Source organism: Anastrepha ludens, chromosome 6 (assembly GCF_028408465.1).
Source record: "Anastrepha ludens isolate Willacy chromosome 6, idAnaLude1.1, whole genome shotgun sequence".
Taxonomy (NCBI): Eukaryota; Metazoa; Arthropoda; class Insecta; order Diptera; family Tephritidae; genus Anastrepha; species Anastrepha ludens.
In genome coordinates this window covers 108,628,191-108,648,996 of record NC_071502.1, presented here as the reverse complement: position 1 = coordinate 108,648,996, position 20,806 = coordinate 108,628,191, and the positions used below count along the sequence as shown (strand labels likewise).

The window sequence follows — 20,806 nt, the reverse complement described above, 5'->3', positions numbered from 1 at the left end:
TTGTGTCAAATTAATATGGAAATACTTTTAATGTATGCGTAATTAAAATTCTCACGCACATGAACACATACTCGTACATGCGTGCAGAGACATCGTAAGGATGTCTCGAACTTCGATAAGCAATTCACGTCGGAGAAAACGGATCTGACACCAACGGATAAAGTATTCATGATGAATTTGGATCAAGCGGACTTTGTTGGCTTCTCCTACGTGAATCCGGACTATGCAGTGCCTGTTTAAGTACAGTTAAAATAAACAAACACATGCCAGCATTGGGTAAGCGCAGCAGCGTGGGAGTGGCACAGGAACTGATAGATGAAGGGTACAAGAGAGAAAGAGAGGTACGGAACGCCGTGTGAAAGGAGCAAAGAAGGGAAGCAGAAAATGAAGCGTCTACTTGCTGCGATGTTGTTGGACGTGTGAGTGTTGGTATAGATGGTTTTTTTTTTCAACCGCACTGTGCGAACGTGTGAACCGCGTGCCATTATAAACATTTTCAGAAGAATTTCCCAAAAAAAAGCGAAGAAGCACACACACGCGCACATACTCTCAGGAGAGATGCATACTTGCAGGCGTGTGTGTGTGTTTGTGCGAATATTGAGTAGTTTATAAATTTTTGCGCAATTTAAAGCGTCATTGCAGGGAGTTTGGAAATCCATATTGCAAATGGAAAATTTGAGAAAAAAATGTGAAATGCAAATTTTTTTCAAACGTTTTTAGTCCTTTTTTTCTGTTTTTCTGCTTTAAGGTTGAAAAAATGCTACATAGAAAGATTGAAAGAAAGACAAGTAAAATATATATACTTTAAAAATCTTTTTGTTCAAACTCTATTAACTATTTTTTATTGAAAGTTATTGTGCGTTTACAAAACTTACTGTTTTTTAATTTATCATTTAAAGAAAAACTTTATGGAAAGCAATACTGTCGTTTTGAAAGCAAATGTATTATACCTGCGTAATATTACACTGTGTGGGAAAAAAAAAATTAAATATACCTTTATGGAGACCTAGCACAACTTGTGGGTATAGAAAAACTAAAAAAGTGGTATAGGAGAAATTTCCAATACACCCCCCAAAATCTCTTTTTATGGCCATAAAACCGTTTTTCAGTAGACTTATGTGAAGAATCACTCCTAACTTCGCCAATTTCCACCCAATTACGAATTTGTTTTTTTAGTTGGAATTAACAAATACAAAACCTTTTTGACAGTGTGTTGACAGTGTGTTGACAATTTTTCTGAAATGACAACTGACGAGACTGTAGACGGAAGTATTTGGAATTTTTTTATTTTTTCTCTATTTTTTCAACTTTGACATCATTTTTACGATATTATCCGATATTGAGGATTTTTTTTAGTAAACTACTGTTATAGCAAATTTAATTTTGCGTCGAATGAGCTAAATTTGACTGTAATTGAATTAAAATTCATAGAGTTGTGAGAGTTTTTCGATTGTTTTGTTTTTACTAATTTGGTATAACTGACACTGAATAGGAATTATGGCGTGTTTTGATGGGTTATTATAGATACATAAAATAAATAATTGGCACGTACACTTCTGTTAGGTGTTTGGCCGAGCTCCTCCTCTTATTTGTGGTGTGCGTCTTGATGTTGTTCCGCAAATGGAGGGACCTACAGTTTCAAGCCGACTCCGAACGGCAGATATTTTTATGAGGAGCTTTTTCATGGCAGAAATACACTCGGAGGTTTGCCACTGCCTGCCGAGGGGCGACCGTTATTAGAAAAATGTTTTTATTAATTTTGCTTTCCCCGAGATTCGAACCAACGACCTCTCTGTGAATTCCAAATGGTAATCACGCACCAACCCATTCAGCTACGGCGGCCGATATATATAGATATGTATAGATTATAGATACATAATATTTATTGAAGTATATATGTATACATAAGAGTACACTGTACTGCATACAACAGAACTGGTTAGAACTTTCAAAAATATCTGACATATTATCACACATTTTTTTTTCAATGGAAATATGAAAAAGCTCCCAAGTGTACCTAAGTTCACACTGTACAGTGAAGTCTGTTATTATAATTTAAACTTATTAAAACGTCAAAATTTTATTGTTTTGCTTTAATTTATGAAAAAGAAATGTGCAATAACCGCAAAAAGTTTTGTTTCATATGTGGTTTGTTGGTGGATCAAAAGCATCGTTTGAAGTTACAGAATAATAAAGCTCTGGTTGATGGCTACATCGATTTCTTTAAGCTTACATATACTACTTCTGATAGCTGGTATGAACCGGAATTTGCTTGTACTGAGTTTTCATTGAAATTCAAGAGATATAAATCAAAATGTTGCCAGAAAAGTCGAATTTCCTTATATTCTCCGATGCATCATCATCATCAGCCTTATCATAAACCAGATGACTGTTATTTTTATAAAACGGACGTAAACGGTCATCATTGTAAAAAGTATGCTGATGTTGCAACTGTTAAGAAACCCTTGCTGATTATTGCTGGTTCTCTTACAAACGGAACAGAGTCTAGCAAACATTTTTGAAATCAAGATTAGCTTTTCCAGACATCTTTTAAAATTTTAAACCTATACTGTTTCGTACTGTTCTATTCCGGTTAAGTAATATTATGTACTTTTTTCTCTTAGGAGTTCCTGCACAATACCGCACCGTACCATACCGTACAGTGCTGCACTGTACTGTATATATATACTCCAATAAATATTATGTGTTCATACTGACACTAGTTATCATTTTCATGCTTCCAAACGCGCCCTTATTCCCATTTAGCGTCAGCTATACGTACATACAAAATTAGTAAAAAAAATAAAATCTTTAAACTCACACAATTCTATGAATTTTCATCCAATTACAATAAAATATAACTTATTCGATGCAAAATTAAATTTACTATAATAATAATTTACTAAAAAAATCCTCAATATCGGATAATATCGTAAAAATTATGTCAAAGTTGAAAAAATAGAGAAAAAATAAAAAATTTCCAAATACTTCCGTATACAGCCTCGTCAGTTACCATTTCAGTAAAATTGTCAACACACTGTCAGAAAGGCTTGTTTTTGTTCTTACGTACTAAAAAAAAAATTTGAAATCGGTCGGAAATTGGCGAAGTTAGGAGTGATTCTTCACATCAACCTACTGAAAAACGATTTTTTGGCCATAAAACGAGATTTTGGGGGTGTATTGGAAATTTCTCCTATACCATTTTTCTTAGTTTTTCTATACCTACTAGTTGTGCTAGGTCTCCCTAAAAGTATAATATCACTGTCGCACAGTGTAATAATGATAATCATAAAATGTGTACAATTACTTTTGTAAGGTACTATTTTGCTCACTCACCTGATATCTGGTTTGCGTGTCGTACCCATAAATCCACGTCTCGTCCCCAGTAATTATGGATTTGCTGAATGTTGGGTCGCATTCAATCTTGAACGCGGTGACGATATCAACGCCACCCACTTTTTGCATGAAATTCAAATCCTTTGGGACCAACTTTGAAGCCACACGGCACAAAGTCCTGACGGATCCATAAATAATGTTCAAGTGTTCTGCCAGCTCTCTGATGGTTATATAAAGGGGTTTTCAATAAGGGCGGGTAGATGTTGAAATGGAATAAAATGGCGTTTGCTGTGTGGCACGTAGCGCCGTCCTGCTGGAACCACATGTTGACTAGGTCCGTATGGTTCAACATGGGCCATAAGGAATTGGAAGTGCCGCCACGTCTACCGAAAAATGGGCGCAATGCGCGCAACGTTTGCGTTAATGAACATTCATTGTGATAATAAAGTTTCATCATTTGAACGTGCTGTTCAATCGTGTAACTTGACATGATGATTTGGCATAAACAACTGAATAATAAACCAAAGATTTGACAGAAGGCGCCAAAACTAAATGGCTGCCACAGGGCGCCAAAATCGACCCGCGCCAATTGAAAACCCCTTTATATGAATCAAATAGATTAAGCTTTCGGCCTGTTTTGGTTGTGAATCTAACCTCTAAACTTAAAGTCCAAGCTTCCAGGTCTTCCGAAGCAGCGGACCTTAGATTAAAACTTGAATTTTGAGAGTAGTAAGAAAAAAGATAGAGTTGGGGAAAAGCAATTGAAAAAATAACCTTTAAAGTTTGAAACTTGAAATTATAAGGGCGGGAGCTTTACATTACATTGCGAAAGCTTCCAAACGAGCTTTGCAGTTCTTAACCTCAGAGGCGTACATACTTTGAGCTGCATACCAATTTGGGGTTAACATATCAAGCCCTCATATTTCGAGCACAGAGTTTTGAAGCTTAGCACCGAATGGATTCAAACGCGTAACACTTAATATTGCAGACTTAACCTTCAGATATTTAGTTTGGTATTTCAGGAACCCGAAATTAAATTACAAATATTAAGTGTTAAAGTAGTAAATTTTAAATAAAATTAGAAAGTTCTAAAGCGCTCCGAGTTCACACTGATTTGCCTTTGCATTGAAAATTTTCGACTTGAGCATAGAATTTTAAAGCCTTTTGTGATTGCAGTAATTTAAGATTGAGGTACTTTTAAATTTTTTGGAAAGTTATTGTATGTAGAGCTTTGAATTTTCTTTTTTTGTTTGAAATCGAACATAGAGCTGTCAAGCTGTTTTCCAAAGTTGCTCACTTTGATAGAAGTGCTTTTGAGTTTTAAGTTTCTCAGCTTAATTCATTCGAGCCGAGTTTACTAGAAGATTTTATTGAAATACTTGAGCGCTTCGATCCGAAAAGCTTGAAAAGTGTTCACGCTTGGAGAGTTTTTTGCATTTTTTTAATAAAATGCCTGTAGGGAAATTTAAGCTTTTGACGTGATAACGTCTTATAATTCGATTTAGCCGGCTGCACGCACGAAAAAATGGGTCGTTACCTTGCTCATTTGTAGTTACCTTGCTCATTGCCGTTACCTTAAATGAACTGCAAGCGAAAGCGCGGAACGAACAAAGCAAACGAACGGCAACGTTCGACATCTTGCTCTCTCCTATTTAAGTGAGCGTATATATGTATGTATATGCGCAAATGCACATATATAAATTCACGTATTTGTATTTGCATATGCCTTCTTATTGATTATTATTAATTTGATTCACTTGAAGAATTTAAAATAAAACCAAGTTTGTTAATAATACCTGTTGTTTTAATGTTATTATTATTATTTTTTTATTATATATGAAGGAAAAAATGTATGGTAATATTTACCATATACCTTATAAGATATGTTGTATACTTATATATTGTATATAAACATGCATATACATACACAATTTCGCGCAATTTTCAAAACGAACAAATGTATATGTAAAGATGCATACAAGTCATATGGACATATCAAATATACGAATCTATTCCGTACGCAAGCAAATGTAAGCTTTTTTTTTTTTTTTTATTATTCCTACATTAATCATACATCTGTCATACTGACATCTAGTACATTTTTTGACAATTTGTTAGGAAAATTATTAAATATATTTCATCATGGCCAGTGCCAAGACGAATACAGCGATTACTTTTTAGGAAAAGAATTACATTTTATACATATATACAGTTATTTTAGTATACGAGAATTAATATTTAATTTAATAGGTCAATTGGTCGGTTTCTCTTCAGACGTCGTAAAATTCTTCTTTCAAGTTGTGAGAGTGTATTGACTTCTCTATTTTTGTGCTGGTTTATTTCGTTAAAATACCTTGTTGATATCGCTTTTATTTCTTCGTCGATTAATGGTATATTGAACGTTGTATGGATGTCATCATTTTTTGTGTACCTGTCGGACATTGTTATTATACGTAAGATTTTTGATTGTTGTCGCTGTACTTTGTTTTTGTGAGTTATTTTTGCAGTTCCCCACACTTGAAGTCCGTAGGTCCAGATTGGTTTAATGACCGCCTTGTAAACTAAAAGTTTGTTGGAAATATTGAGCTTAGAATTTCTGCCTATTAGCCAATGCAATTGTCGGAATTTTTCCTTTATTTGTTTTATTTTCTTTTCGATATGATCTTTCCAATTTAGTTTTGAGTCCAGATGGATTCCAAGATATTTTGCAAGTGTTTCAATTTGTATATTTTTATTGTTGAGCTTAATCAGATTTGTCCTCGTTTACTTTTAAACTCCATTTGTCAAACCACTTCTTTACATTGTTGGTGTACATCTGTAATTTTGTTGTTGCGGTTGAGAGGTGTTTGTCAGATGACAATAAAATTGTGTCGTCTGCGAATGTTGCTATAGTAGAATTAGTTTCGTCTGGTAGTGGTATGTCAGAGGTGAATAAGACATATAGCAGTGGTCCTAGAACGCTACCTTGAGGAACTCCTGCTGTTATTGGATGTATATGTGAGTATTTGTCATTGTATTTAATGTAGAAGCATCGGTCAGTAATGTAGCTCTTGATAATTAAATAAAAGTCGAGTGGTAATATTGTCCTAATTTTATGCAAGAGGCCTTTGTGCCAAACTTTGTCAAAAGCTTTTGCGACGTCCAAAAATACAGCAACGCAGTATCGTTTATTTTCCATGTCTGAAATTATTTTTTGTGTAACTCGATGTATTTGTTGGATAGTTGAGTGTTTTTTTCGAAAACCGAATTGATGGTTTGGAATGATGTTTTTCGTGTCAAGTATTGGGGTAATTCTGTCATGTAAAAGTTTTTCTGCAATTTTAGATATAGTCGGAAGTAGGCTTATAGGTCGACATGAAGTTAAAGCTGTTGGGTTTTTACCCGGTTTTGGTAGCGCAATGATTTCTGCGACTTTCCATACTTTTGGGAAGTATTGTAAGCGAAACATTGCATTAAATACGTTTCTAAGAAATAGGTAAGCCTCAATTGGTAGTTCCGTAAGTGCTTTGCCTGTCAGCATATCATATCCGGGTGCTTTTTTATGTTTACTTCGAGTTTTGATGCATACTATCACTTCTTGTGTGCTTGTTTTTCTTATTTTTGTGATGGTATCAGTATTAACATTACAAATCGTGTCAATTTGTTTATGTTCATCGTTCGATAGGACATTTTCAAAATAATTTCCCAATGTCGCTGCTTTTTCATCATTTGTAAAAGCCCATGTGTTGTCATCTTTTCTTAGTGGGGGTTGATGCTTTATCTGGTTTTTGAGTTTTTTTGTACATTTCCACAAGGAATAATTTGTGTCATGTGTAGGAGTTACATTTTTTAGATATTTTTCAATTTCCTTATTTTTTATGTCACATAAACAAGCCTTCAAATTTTTTGTAGCTAAGTTTAACCTCTGTTTGTCTGCAGGAGATCTGGTTGTTTGCCATCTTTTTCTCAATTTTCTTTTTTCCTTGATTTGCTTCTTAATAGAAATGTCATTTGAAGTGTTTTGTGCGCTATATTTTTGCTGCGGTGTGAATCTGAATCTTGCGTCAATAACTATGTCATTAAAATGTATGATGCTACGCTCAATGTCAAGTTGTGTTTTCAAAGGTGTACTTAGAATGAGTTGTTGGGAGATGTGTTTTCTATACTCATCCCAGTCAGTCTTCTTTGTAAATATTTGGGGTGTTATCTCTATAGGGTCAATTTTTGATGTATAGTTAAGTATTATCGGCGAGTGGTCAGAAGATAGTTCATAACTTGGTTTAAGCTTCAGTTGGTTATGGTTAATATTTTTTGTTATACAGAAGTCAATTAAATCTGGAATTTTTTTAACATCCGTAGGCCAGTAAGTTAGTTCACCCGTACTTATAAACCTGCAATTTTTTTTATGGGTTGCGTTAATTAAATATATACCTTTTTTATTAGTCAACCTTGAATCCCAGTCAGTATGCTTTGCGTTTAAGTCTCCTCCAGCAATGAATCTGTTGTCTAATGTCTTAAAATAATCATCGTATTGATCCGCCTTTATCAAGTGTCGTGGTGGACAGTAGATAGAAGATATTGATATGGGTCCATTGTTGTCAACAATTTGTATAGACGTTGCTTGGATGTGAGGTGACACATAGTGCAGTCGTTCAGTATGCTTTATGTTTGTTTTGATGATAATGGCTATTCCTCCATGAGCTTTTCCGTCGGGATGATTAGTTGCATATAATTTATATCCGGGAAAAGTTAAATAACTTTTGTCTGTGAAATGTGTTTCTGCAATTAACGCAATATCAATTTTTCTGTCAATTAAAAACCGCCTCAGCTCTAAATATTGCCGAGTTAGTCCATTTGCATTCCAGATAAGAATTTTTGTGTTATCACTTTCGTCCATTCGAGTTATTTATTAACATTATAATTATGTTCATCATATTAGTCATTTGGGTGATTAAAGTTTTTATCATGTCTTTGAGTTCATCAATATCCTTGTTGTTTTGAGGTTTACCTGTGGATTTGATGAGGCTATTGCATCAGCATAACTTATACCTGGTATTACTGTTGATTTTGTGATGTTTGTGTTTTGGTTTGTTATGACTTCCTTTTTGCGTAAAGGTGGGAATCGTTGAATTTTTATGGCTTTATATATTTCGCAGCCTTTGTAATTGGCGGTATGATTATCTCCACATAGTGCGCATTTCACTTGAATGGTTGGATTGTTGCATTCGCTGGTTAAATGTTTTCCTGCACATTTTACACATACTGAGTCTCTTGTGCAATAATTCTTTGTATGCCCATACTTCTGGCATTTCGTGCATTGTGCAATTATCCACTTATGATGTGGCGCCTCAAACGATACGATGCAGTGCATTAATTTGTCTATGTTGTAAATGTCTTTGTTATTAGTATTTGTTTCCAGTTCAATAAAAAATAGTGGTAATGGTTTTTTTGTTGTTCTTTGTGTTATATTAAATATATTTGTGACTTTATGACCTTTTTCTCTTAATTCACTCTTTATTTCTTCCTGGTCCACAGAAGGATGCATGTTGCGTAATACTACTTTAAACTCCCTCTCATTTTTTGGTTTGAAAGTATGCAGTTTTGTTCCTTTTTGTTTTAGCATTTGATGTATTTGAGTGTACGTCCCTATGTCATTTGCTTGTACTCGTACTTCATTATTTCTTAGGATTTTTAGGACAAAATTGCTATTTGCTATTGCACTTAGAGCATTTTTTAGTGTCTTGATGCATTCCACACCTTGCACATATATTGGTGGTGGTTTATTATTAATATTTTTATTTTTATCACTATTTAAATTTTGAGCATTAGTAACAGAGTTCTGACCACTGTTCGCTTGTGTATTTGTTTCGTTGTTTTCATTTTCGTCCTCAATAGCAAGAGATGCAAATTTGTTTGTGGACTTTGTATCGCCGCTTAGCCAGTAGTTTGGCAATTTGCTTTGGCTTAAGTTCGTTGTTATTTTTTGTTTTTTGTTGGTGGTTGACAAAGTTGAGGACTTTATAGGTGAGTTTCGTGATCTCTTTATGGGAGGCTGCTCATTTAAAGCGTGAGGTTGTACATAAGAAGGTGGGGAGATGGCAAGCAATGGTTTGTTTGATACGGTTGTTGTTGCAGTACTAGTGTACAGAATTGATGTCCTTGTTGATGATGAGTTGGTTGTGGTTGTTGTTGGCATTCCGTTTGTGTTCACGCACGTTGGGAAACTGCCATTAAACGGCTGAGCTTGAAGGTTGACGTTCCCTACGCTTTGCGGTAATCCTGCAGAGTTAATAGAGAGGGCTGTCTCTATTTCGTTGGGTTTCTTTTGCATTGAATTCGCGCGCGAAATTGTCGGAGTACTCACAGTATCAATAGTTATTGTCACTCGCGGGTTGCTTTCCTCTCCGCGAGGGAGAGTGCAGCACACTCATCTTGCCTTCTGATAATTTGCTTGTACACTTTGTTTTTATTTTTTTATTTTTTATTTTTATTTCTTAGTTTGTTTATTAGCAAGAAATTGTTTGTAGTTATGTTTGTAACACTTGCAATTGTTATGGGTGAGTCTCTGTCTCTTTTAAGCAGTATTGCATACAAAACACAGTAGAAAAGCTATTATTAATACGGATCGAAATTAAAACACGTCTGAATCAACGCACAGCACATTTAGAGTATAAATGTAAGCTAATGTGCTTGAACTGCAAGCGAGAGAGCGGAACGAACGACAAAGAGCACAATCGGTCCCCGCGTTCGGCAACGTTCGACATCTGGCTCTGTCCTACTTGAGTGAGCGTATATATGTATGTATATGTATGTATATGCGCATTTGTATTATAATTATTATTTATTAAAATATAATTAAAATTATAGATTAATCTAAGATAAAAGCTCTAGCTACCAGGGCTATTGGCTTAGTCAAGTGATAGTAAATGTAATTAAATAAAGATTATAAGACTAAATAAGTTGAAATATGTTTATAGCTTTAAGAAAATTTGACATTTTTGCTATATTTGCTTCAGAAGAGATGGAGAGAATGTTGATTGGATCTGCGTTATCCAGTGTTGTGGTGCGTAAGGGGGAGATAGATGGACAATGTAGGAGAATGTGGCGTACGGTTAAGCGGTTCGCGTTGCAAAAGTTACACATTGGCGGTGGGCTCTTTGTTAAATGGTATTGGTGTGTTAAAAGAGTATGACCTAGCCTTAAACGTACAAAGCATCGGTTCATCCAAGTAGTAGTCGAAGTTGGCAGTATGGTAGCGGAACCGTGTGGATTTACTTCTTTGTATTCATGCTGGTAGATATACCAATTGGCACCCAGCTGAGACTTTAAAGCTCTGGAGTATATGGTTTTAATTGATGTTGTACTAAATGGGTTATAAAAGTGCAAACATGATTTTAAGGCAAGATTTGCGGCATAGTCAGCATGATAATTGCCGAGTATGCCCGAATGTCCAGGTATCCACATTAGTTTTGTGTTTGACGCTTTCTTAATTAACAATTGTTGCATGTGATATATTGGGCCTACATCCATTCGAATGTTTCTTGCAGCATTGAACACTGATTGGCTATCAGTGCATATTAAAACCTTTTGTCTAATCTTAACAAGATTTAATGCTGAAATTATGCCCTTTAATTCAGCTTCAAAGATATTGGCGTCCTGCGGTAGTAGTCCGTGAGAAAAGGTTTGCCCAGCTTCATTTGTAACAGCAAATGCGATGCCATTGACTTGCTTGGTGCCATCAGTGAAAAGGAGATTCCAACCACTTCGTTTCAGAGGGTGCACTATGCTCCAGAAAATTTGCTGATATGTTGTGTTGTTCGTGCACCGTTTACGTAAATAGCATAAGTCTTCGATAAAGCTTTCAGAGTTTAGAGCCCAGGGTGGTAGCTTGGTTTGAGGTATTCTCATTGGCGATATCTTCAAGTTTAAATTATCGGCGAGCTCTTTTACCTCGCATAATGTTGATTTATGTGAAAGTGGTCTTCTTCTTTTGTTCAGTAAACGAATTTCATGGTGAAGAATATGAGTGGATTCGCAGAATAATTTGTATATTATGCGACTTCTGAGATATTTCGCGCGATCTTCAAGTGATTGAAAACCACCTTGCTTTAGCATATTTATAGTAGGTGTTGTCCTAAAAGCACGTAAACTTCTCCGAACCGCAGCATGAAATGGTGCTTTGATTTTATTAATAGTAGACTTACTACATTTTCCATATATTTGCAGACCATAGTCAATTTTTGATTGTATAATTAGTTTAGTTGCGGTAAGTAGTGTGTTTGTATGTATACAACTTTTTTTTGATGACAAATATTTTACAATATTCAATCTGGTAGCTAGATCACTTCTTAATTTAATACAATGATGCTTAAAACTATGTTTATTATCAAAAATAACACCTAGTATTTTCATAAACTTAACATTGGTTATGGTGTGATTGTTATATTGAATGTTAGGCTGATTACAATTGTGTTTCCTGCAGACATGCAGGTGCTTGCATTTCTCCAAAGTGCTTAAAGCTGTACAAAATGAAGTTTCAATATCAGCTATTTTCTTATTATTGCATATTAAAAATATAGAGACAATGCTTAATGTTTGGTTGTAGGCTCATAATTTTGCTAACTTCGTCAAAAGCTATTAAGAAAAGAGTCACAGAGAGCGGAGATCCTTGAGGGATTCCATTGTGAAGAGAAAAAATGGGAGAAAAGCTGTTATTTGCCTTGCAACGAAATTTGCGATTGCTCAGAAAAGATTTTATGTAATTGAAGATTTTGGGTCCAACTTTCCAGCCTTGAAGCTGAGAACTATGTGACATCCGATTTTGTCAAAAGCATTAGCAAAGTCGATTGCAAGTACAGATGAGTGTTCTTTTTTGGAAAAATTCGAAGATAATTGGTGGTCAAGAAAAAGTAAGGCATCCAATGTGCTGGAACCGGCTTTGAATCCAACTTGGAATGATGATAGATGCTTTTTGGTCTTTAAAAACCATATTAATCTTTTTGATATAATTTTCTGAATTATTTTGCACATGCATGGTATTAGGGAAATGGGCCGATAACTTTCGATAAGCGATGGATTTTTCTGTGGTTTTAATATACGTACTACTACGGCTGTCTTAAAACTCTGGGGAATCATGCCAAGATTAAGAATTGAGTTGTAGAGTTGGAGTAGTCTATGTTTAACGGACATGGGTATATGGCGCAACATATCTTAATTTATTTGATCAAAGCCTGGGGTCTTACCTTTACATAGTTTTAAAGCAGAATCTATTTCATCAATGCTGATATTATTTTCAAGGGAAAGAGCAAGGTGGTCCGTGGCGTCGGTCGCACGCATGTAAGGCATATTGTTGGAAGAGGCTATGAATTGGGGCGGAAAGTTGGATGTTTCCGAAGATATGGAAATTTTCTGTGCAAATTCTAATGAAATAGAGTGTGGATTTGTGATTACAGTGTTATCTACAGTTATGGAATTAATACAATGAGGCTGATATGTCCCCGTGAGAGTTTGTATACCCTTCCATATATATCGAGTAGGGGAGCTAGGGTTTAGTTTTTTCGTAAATTCTTCAAAGCTTATGGACTTAGCCTTTCTCTTCTCCCTGTTAAAATGGGCGTTCAGCTTTTTGTAAATTATCAATGAATCGAGAGTTAGGCACCTTTGATAATCCCTCCAGGCTACCATTTTCTCAAGTCGTAGTTTACCTAGTTTTGGCGACCACCAGGGCACATTTCTTGAGGCTTTACGAGGATGACTCCGAGGAATTGCTAGGTTCGCTGCTATCCTTATAGCCTTATGAATTGTAGCTGCTTCTTTATTAGGGTTGGTGTTGTCGAAGTAAGGAAAATGCTTGTCATTTAATAAATTATTAAATTTCTCCCAGTTAGCTTTGGTAGTGGTGTACCTAGAAGTAATTTTAATGCTGGGGGTATTTGGGGTACAGATGGAAAAAGAGCAAGCTATCGGAAAATGGTCACTGTTATGCAGGTCCTCAAGCGTGTGCCAGGATGCAATGGGGACTAATTGTGGTGAACAAATGGTCAGGTCAACATGTGTGAATGATTTGTGGGTGGAGAAGTGTGTTGGGCTATTATTGTTGAGGACACACAAGTTGGAAGTAAGAATAAAATCTTCAATTATAGTACCCCTACGATTAGCGTTTGGTGAACCCCAAAGTGGACTCCAGCCGTTGAAATCGCCACATATAATTATAGGAGTACTTATTGAGGAGGTAAGTTGCAATATGTCTGAGTGAAAGAATGTCTGGCTTGGGGGGATGTTAACAGAAATAACAGTGATTGGATATTTAACATTAAATTCAACAGCAACAGCTGATAAATTGGAAATTATGTCGACTCTTTTGTGTTGAAGATTTTTGTGGATTAAAATTCCACAGCCTTGTTTAGAATAGTTAATGTTAGAGAAGTTATGAAAATACGGCGAATATAGTTTGGGGCAATATGGTGAGTAACTGGGTTTAATATGAGTTTCTTGTAAACAAATTACATGTGGCTTGCGACCTTTGATTAGAGTTTCTAGTTCCAGGTAATTATTTTGGTAACCTTTAATATTCCACTGAAGAATGTTAACCATCAATATTATACCTTTTTATGCTTGCTATTAGTGTTATTTTCAAGAGAAAATAACCTATAGCTCTGGTTCTTGAAGCTCCCAAGGTGTAGTAGTGTTGGACGTTTCGGATATTGTTGTTAGTAGAGATTGAGGGATTGTGTTGGAATGAGTTGTGGATTCAGTGTTTGCGGTGTTGTAGGAATTGTAGGCTGTAGTAAGAGGATTTGAGTGGTGACGAGAAAATTGATTGGAGTGAGTTGTTGATGCATTAGTTTCGTAGTTGTTATTGTTTTGAATACAGTCCATGGTACTGATAGTTGGTGTGGTTGGAGAATGAATTAGAGAGGTAGAGAGGATATTTGCTGTTGAGTGGATGTTGTTTTGATCGTTTGAGTTAGCTGAGAGATATTGAGATTGAGATGTCGATGTTGTGATGGCAATTGAAGGAGTATGAGTATGATCCAATGAGTGTTGAGAGATTGAATGAGAGCTTGAAAGAGACGTGTTCGTAGATGTGTCGGATTGGTTAGTGGTGTTGAGTGGTTGAGTGGCGACTGCAGTGCCGTTTGAAGAGGTATGATCCATGGAGTTGTGAGCGATATTGTGGTGAGAAACTTGTGTTGAGTTTAGAACTGTCGAGTAAGATTGCATTTGGCTTAGGTTGATGGGGTTTTGTTGTTTGTATAAGCGTCTTGCTTCGGCATAACTGCATTTGTTCTGCGTCTTTATTTTTAATACCTCTTTCTCTTATAAGTATTTTGGACAGTCTCTAGCAGTTAGCACACATTGTGCGTTGACTTGGCAGTGTGGAATGGGGTGGAAAGTTACAAATTTCACATGGGGTGTTATTATTGCATCTTTTTATGGTGTGACCTAGTAGTTGGCATGAGCGGCATCTCATGGGAGTAGGAAAGTATTCCTCAACTCTCACTGAGTACCATGCTATGTCAATAGTGAGGGGAACTTTGTACAAGTTGAACGACAGAACTATTCTGCCTGTAGGAACTTTTACATTATTAATAGTTTTAGTAAATTTGAATATACTCACAACTCCTTGTGAATTTAAAGCCTCCAGAATTTCTTTTTCGTCCGTATTTGCCAAATTCTTGTCGAAAATTGTACCTTTACAAGTGTTAAGGGCTTCGTGAAGAGTAACAGACACGGGACATATGCCGCCAAAGTTTTTGCATTTTATAAATTTCTCAGCAACCTTGAGAGATTTTGTTAGAATCAGCAGGCTTCCATCGCGTAGTAAGCGTACTGATAAGTATTCGGTACTAATGCCATCAATAGCCTTCTTTTTAGCAAAAACGCTGTATTTTGATAAAGAGTTGGACACATCGGTAGATTTTATGATAATGAATTTTGGATCATTGCAATTATGATTTTGGGTCACGTCTGATAGTAGTGGAAAAGATGCTTCTTTATTCACCTTTTTACGTTTTGCCTTCGGGGAAATTAGCATACCGTCGGTAAGTATGCTAAATCGATTCCCCGAAGGAATCGTGGGGCTTTTACCCATATAAGGCACTTAGTGATATTCTTTTAAATATTTTACAAACCAGGTAATTTGAATAAAAATAAGAATGTAAAAGAATGTAATTATCAAAAAGCACGTGGAAATAGTACAAATGCTCGCGGAGTTTACTCAACTTAGGTAATCACTTGATACGCACAACCGTACGGCAAGAGAGTTAGTCGGTGACTGCGCATTTGTATATAAATTCACATTCTGGTATTTGCATATGCCTTCTTGCTGTGTGCATGGTAATGAACCATTTCTCTGTTGAGAATAGGACGATGATAGAAAAAGTAGGAAATGAAAGGGGGTGTTTCGAGTGTAAAGTGTCTTGAAAAAGGCAAATCGATGATGGTGCCTCTTAGTGTTATTGACTTATTAACGTCTGATGCACAATCGAAATTGAACATATCTTTCATGAATTTGATAAATGTTTCGTCTTTTCACGTTTGTGTAAATTTAACTTGACCCATTGCAATTCCATTTACCTCCTCCTCTATATCCATACAAAATATCTATCAAACAAATAAAATTAAAATTTTGTTTTGAAAATTGCAACCATTCCATCAATATTTTCTTATGACGTTGTCACGTTAAACTAACGTCAGTAAACCGACTTTACAGACAACCTCTTTTTTTTTGCATAAGTTTTGGTCTAATAAATTTTTAAAATTATTCTACTGATATCACCTTTAATAGATTCGCTTTGGTTATCAGTTTATAAAACTATGTATTAAAATTGCTTACTGGCCAGATATCCCTTAAGCTTTAATTTACACCTATTTTATGCTCCCAGTTGGATATACTTTTACCTTCATTTATTCTTCCAGTGACCTCACAACGCAAGATCGCGATAAACGTCTACTGATTGAGGTTTGGGATTGGGATCGTACATCACGTAATGACTTCATGGGCTCATTTTCATTCAGCTTGGAAGAGATACAGAAGGTCAGCTGAAAAAGTAATAAAACTGCTAAACGAGTAATATTTTTCTAAGTATATCTTATTTACCAACCAGGAACCCATCGACGGCTGGTACAAGTTTCTCTCTCAAGTTGAGGGCGAGTACTACAACATACCGTGCTCGGATCCGGTCAACGACATAGCGCGCTTGCGCGATGAAGTGCGAGTGAGTGGAGTGTTTAAAGTGTTTTCCTAGACAATTTTTCTAATTCCTACTTTATTCATGCCTTACATTTAGATGGGTAAAAAAACCGATAATAGGCGCCGCATGGACAACAAAGATATGCCACACAATATGAGCAAACGCGATATGATACGTGCAGCAGATTTCAATTTCATCAAAGTACTTGGCAAGGGTTCGTTCGGTAAAGTGCTGCTGGCCGAGCGCCGTGGTACCGATGAGCTGTATGCTGTGAAAGTGCTGTGCAAGGATGTCATCATCCTGACCGACGACATGGAATTGCCCATGACTGAGAAGCAAGTGTTGGCGTTGTCAGGCAAACCGCCATTTTTGGTCTCACTACACTCGTGCTTCCAGACTATGGTGAGTGTGAGCGGTTTGTTTGTATATAGCTACAAGGGAGGGGTGGTTGTGAACACTAAAAGTGTGCATTTTTATAATATCTTTGTCAGGATCGTCTATTCTTTGTCATGGAGTACTGCAAAGGCGGTGATCTATGCAGGTCTATGGACATTTCAAGGAATCAGTGGCGGTGTAAATGAATTTTTATATATTTTTGATCTTTTCTGACCTTCTGTTTTCTCATCCCCTAGCTTCTATGCCGCAGAGATCGCTATTACTTTATTCTTTCTACATGGGCTTCACATTATCAATCGCGACCTTAAGCTGGAAAATGTGCTGCGGGATGGTGAGGGTCATGTCCAGCTTGCTGATTTTCGTCTCAGCAAGGATGGTATTGCCGATCGCGACACTACGAGAACCTTCTGCGGCACGAATGTGTATATGGCACCCGAGGTGGGACTGGCGCATTTCTTTTACAATTTTCTTCAGCTCAACGTTCCAATAAATGCAAATCATTGCAGATTCTCGCCTATGAAACATACAGCCACACCATCGATTGGTGGTCCTATGGTGTGTTACTCTTTGAAATGTTAGCCGGACAAAACCCCTTCGAGGTTGATGATGAGGAGAACACATTTAAAAATATCAAAGAGAAAAAAGCAGTATTTCCGAAACACTTCTCTCAGGAGGCGAGCGTAAGTGGGGCAGTGCACAGTTTACAGTTTTCAACAATAGAACATAAATTTTTCTGCTTTACAGTTCCTTGCCAAAAAGCCTAATAATCGCTTAGGTGCTGGCCGCTATGCTCGTTCTGAGATTACCACACATCCTTTCTTCAGGAATATAGATTGGGACAAGGTTGAGGCGAAGGAAATGGAGCCGCCTATTGTACCGAAAATTGTAAGTGTTCCCATTGAAAGGTCTTTCGTGGGAAAGTTGGGTGTTAACACAGTGATATTCTTTGATTTTAGAAACATCGCAAGGATATCTCGAACTTCGATAAAGCTTTCGTTGGTGAAAAAACAGATTTGACACCAACCGACAAATTATTCATGATGAATTTGGATCAGAGTGACTTCATAGGCTTCTCCTATATGAATCCGGAGTTTATCACTATTATCTAAAATGCATATAAAATGCTTAAAGTACTAAATTTAGAGAACTCTGTAATATGAAATACAAAAATATATTGGAAAAATTAGCGGAAAAACAGAAAAAAGTTCTCTGTTATTAATAATACTTGTTTTTTTATTAATAAATTGCGAAAGTGTATGTGGCATATTAATGAGTGACATTCCTTTCACAGTTTTTCAATTCATATCTCGCTTTCTTCATACAACTTTTGGAAACTCAAACGGGTTGGGGGTTTGGCTAATTTTCCAATTCGCTATTTTGTACTAAATTTATTTTGCTATTCAGTGTAGGGTAAGGTGACCATCTCTTTAAAGCTTTTCAACTCGTCTTTAGCTTTTTGCATCTCCTGAAATTTTTGAGAACTTTAAAGGATCGGAGCTTGGATACTATCTTAAAATACAATTTTGCACTAAATTCTGTTTCCTGCCCGGTAAAGTCAACCAGGAGGATGGTTCCATGTGAAGAAGTCCCCACGCAAGTGGGGAAAAATACTGATCGCCATTCACTTGGGGATGGCCAGGACAATTCTTCTGCATATGGTTCAAGCAGTTCACAACGGCCGGGATTAGCCCACGTATCCTCTGGGTAGCTTCCGAACACCCGTTCGGAAGTGAGCTAACGTGAGAAGGTGAAACATTCCAGGAAAGCTGGTTGTGCGTTGGGTTTGGGACCCGCCACTTAAAAATCCCCCCCAATGAAAAGTTTGAAAAAGCCTCGGATGAGATCTCCCTATACTGATGACGACTCCTGCAAACGAACTAAGGACTATGATTTGAGGGCATGCACCTGGAATGTCCGGTCCCTTAATGGGGAAGGTGCATCTGCCCGGCTGGTTGATGTCCTCGTGAGAGTAAAGGCTGACATCACTGCCATCCAAGAGATGCGATGGACGGGGCAAGGAAAGAAAACCATAGGACCTTGCGACGTCTACTACAGCTGCCATGTAAAGGAGCGCAAATTCGGTGTCGGATTTGTTGTGGGAGAGAGACTTCGTCGCCAAGTACTGTCGTTCACTCCGGTGGACGAGCGTCTCGCAACAATCCGCATCAAAGCCCGTTTTTTTAACATCTCGCTAATTTGCGCCCACGCCCCGACGGAAGAGAAGGACGATGCGACCAAAGATTCTTTCTATGAGCGCTTGGAACGTTCCTATGAGCGCTGCCCCCGCCACGACATAAAAATCGTGCTTGGCGACTTCAACGCCAGGGTGGGCAAGGAGGGAATTTTTGGTCCCACAGTCGGAAAATTCAGCCTGTACAACGAAACATCCGGTAACGGACAGAGGCTGATCGACTTCGCCGGGGCCCGAAACATGGTAGTCTGCAGCACCAGATTCCAACATAAGAAGATTCAGCAAGTCACCTGGCTGTCTCCTGATCGAAAAACACGAAACCAGATCGATCATGTTGTGATAGATGAAATACACGCTTCTAGTGTATTAGATGGACGTACGATCCGAGGACCCAACATCGACTCGGATCACTAACTTGTTGCAGCCAAACTGCGCACACGCCTCTGTGCAGCAAAAAACGTACATCTACCTACGCAAAGAATGTTCGACATTGAAAAGCTGCAATCACAACAGACAGCCAGAAGATTCGTCACTCGACTCTCACTCCTGCTCTCAGAGAGTACTGCCCAACAAACCGCATCCACGAACAATGGAGCAACATTTCTCGTTCTCTACGTACCGCCGCCGAAGAAGAAATCGGATTCCGGAAAGCCCGAAAAAACAATTGATACGACGAGGAATGTCATGCTGCCGCAGAAAGAAAGGATGCCGTCTATAGAGCCACGCTGCGATCGGGCGCAACGCGAGCCATGTGGGATCGCTACAGAGAGCTGAAAAAGGAAGAGAGACGTATTATCCGAAAGAAGAAACCTGAGGCCGAAATACGTGAGTGCGAAGAGCTTGAGATGCTGGCCAACAGGAACAACGCCCGAAAATTCTACCAGAAAGTTCGGCGGCTTACAGAAGGTTTTAAGACCGGGGCATTTCCCTGTAAGAACAAAGACGGAGATCTGGTGACTGACGCACAGAGCAATCTTAAATTATGGAGGGAACACTTCTCGAACCTGTTAAACAGTGACAGCTGCGCATGTCATAGAGAATGTGAAGATCCCGATACCCCAATCGTTGGCGACGGAATTATCGTTCCGTTACCCGACCATGACGAGGTGAGAATAGCAATATCATGGCTAAAGAACAACAAAGCCGCAGGCGCCGACGGACTACCGGGTGAGCTATTCAAACATGACGGCGAGGAGCTGGTAAGGTGCATGCATTAGCTCCTATGCAAAATATGGTCGGATGAAAGCATGCCTGCCGATTGGAATTTAGGTGTGGTCTGCCCAATCCCTAAGAAGGGCGATCCTGCAATTTGTGCCAATTACCGCGGGATTAATCTTCTAAATATCGCCTATAAGGTTCTAGCGAGCGTATTGTGTGAAAGGCTGAAGCCCACCGTCAACCAACTGATTGGACCTTATCAGTGTGGCTTCAGACCTGGAAAGTCTACCATCGACCAAATATTCTTAATACGCCAAATCTTGGAAAAGACCCATGAAAGGAGAATCGACACACACCATCCTTTTGTCGACTTCAAAGCTGCATTCGACAGTACGGAAAGGAGTTACCTGTATGCCGCGATGTCTGAATTTGGTATCCCCGCAAAACTAATACGGCTATGTAAGATGACGTTGCTCAACACCAGCAGCGCCGTCAGAATTGGGAAGGACCTCTCCGAGCCGTTTGATACCAAACGAGGTTTCAGACAGGG

General features: G+C 37.7%; 1 protein-coding gene and 1 pseudogene across 3 annotated transcripts in view; both read left to right on the top strand.

The window, feature by feature from the left end:
- The window catches only part of LOC128865747 (protein kinase C, brain isozyme-like), a 91,969-nt gene extending 91,221 nt beyond the window's left edge, over positions 1 to 748 (top strand). For all 3 annotated transcript variants that reach the window (XM_054106063.1, XM_054106064.1, XM_054106062.1), the window contains exon 14: positions 88 to 748. In XM_054106063.1, coding sequence (XP_053962038.1) covers positions 88 to 240 — 153 coding nt within the window. In that variant the 3' untranslated portion in view covers positions 241 to 748. The remainder of the gene's footprint in view (positions 1 to 87) is intronic.
- On the top strand, positions 316 to 18,106 carry LOC128865748 (protein kinase C, eye isozyme-like; annotated as a pseudogene).
- Positions 18,107 to 20,806: the final 2,700 nt, after the last annotated feature.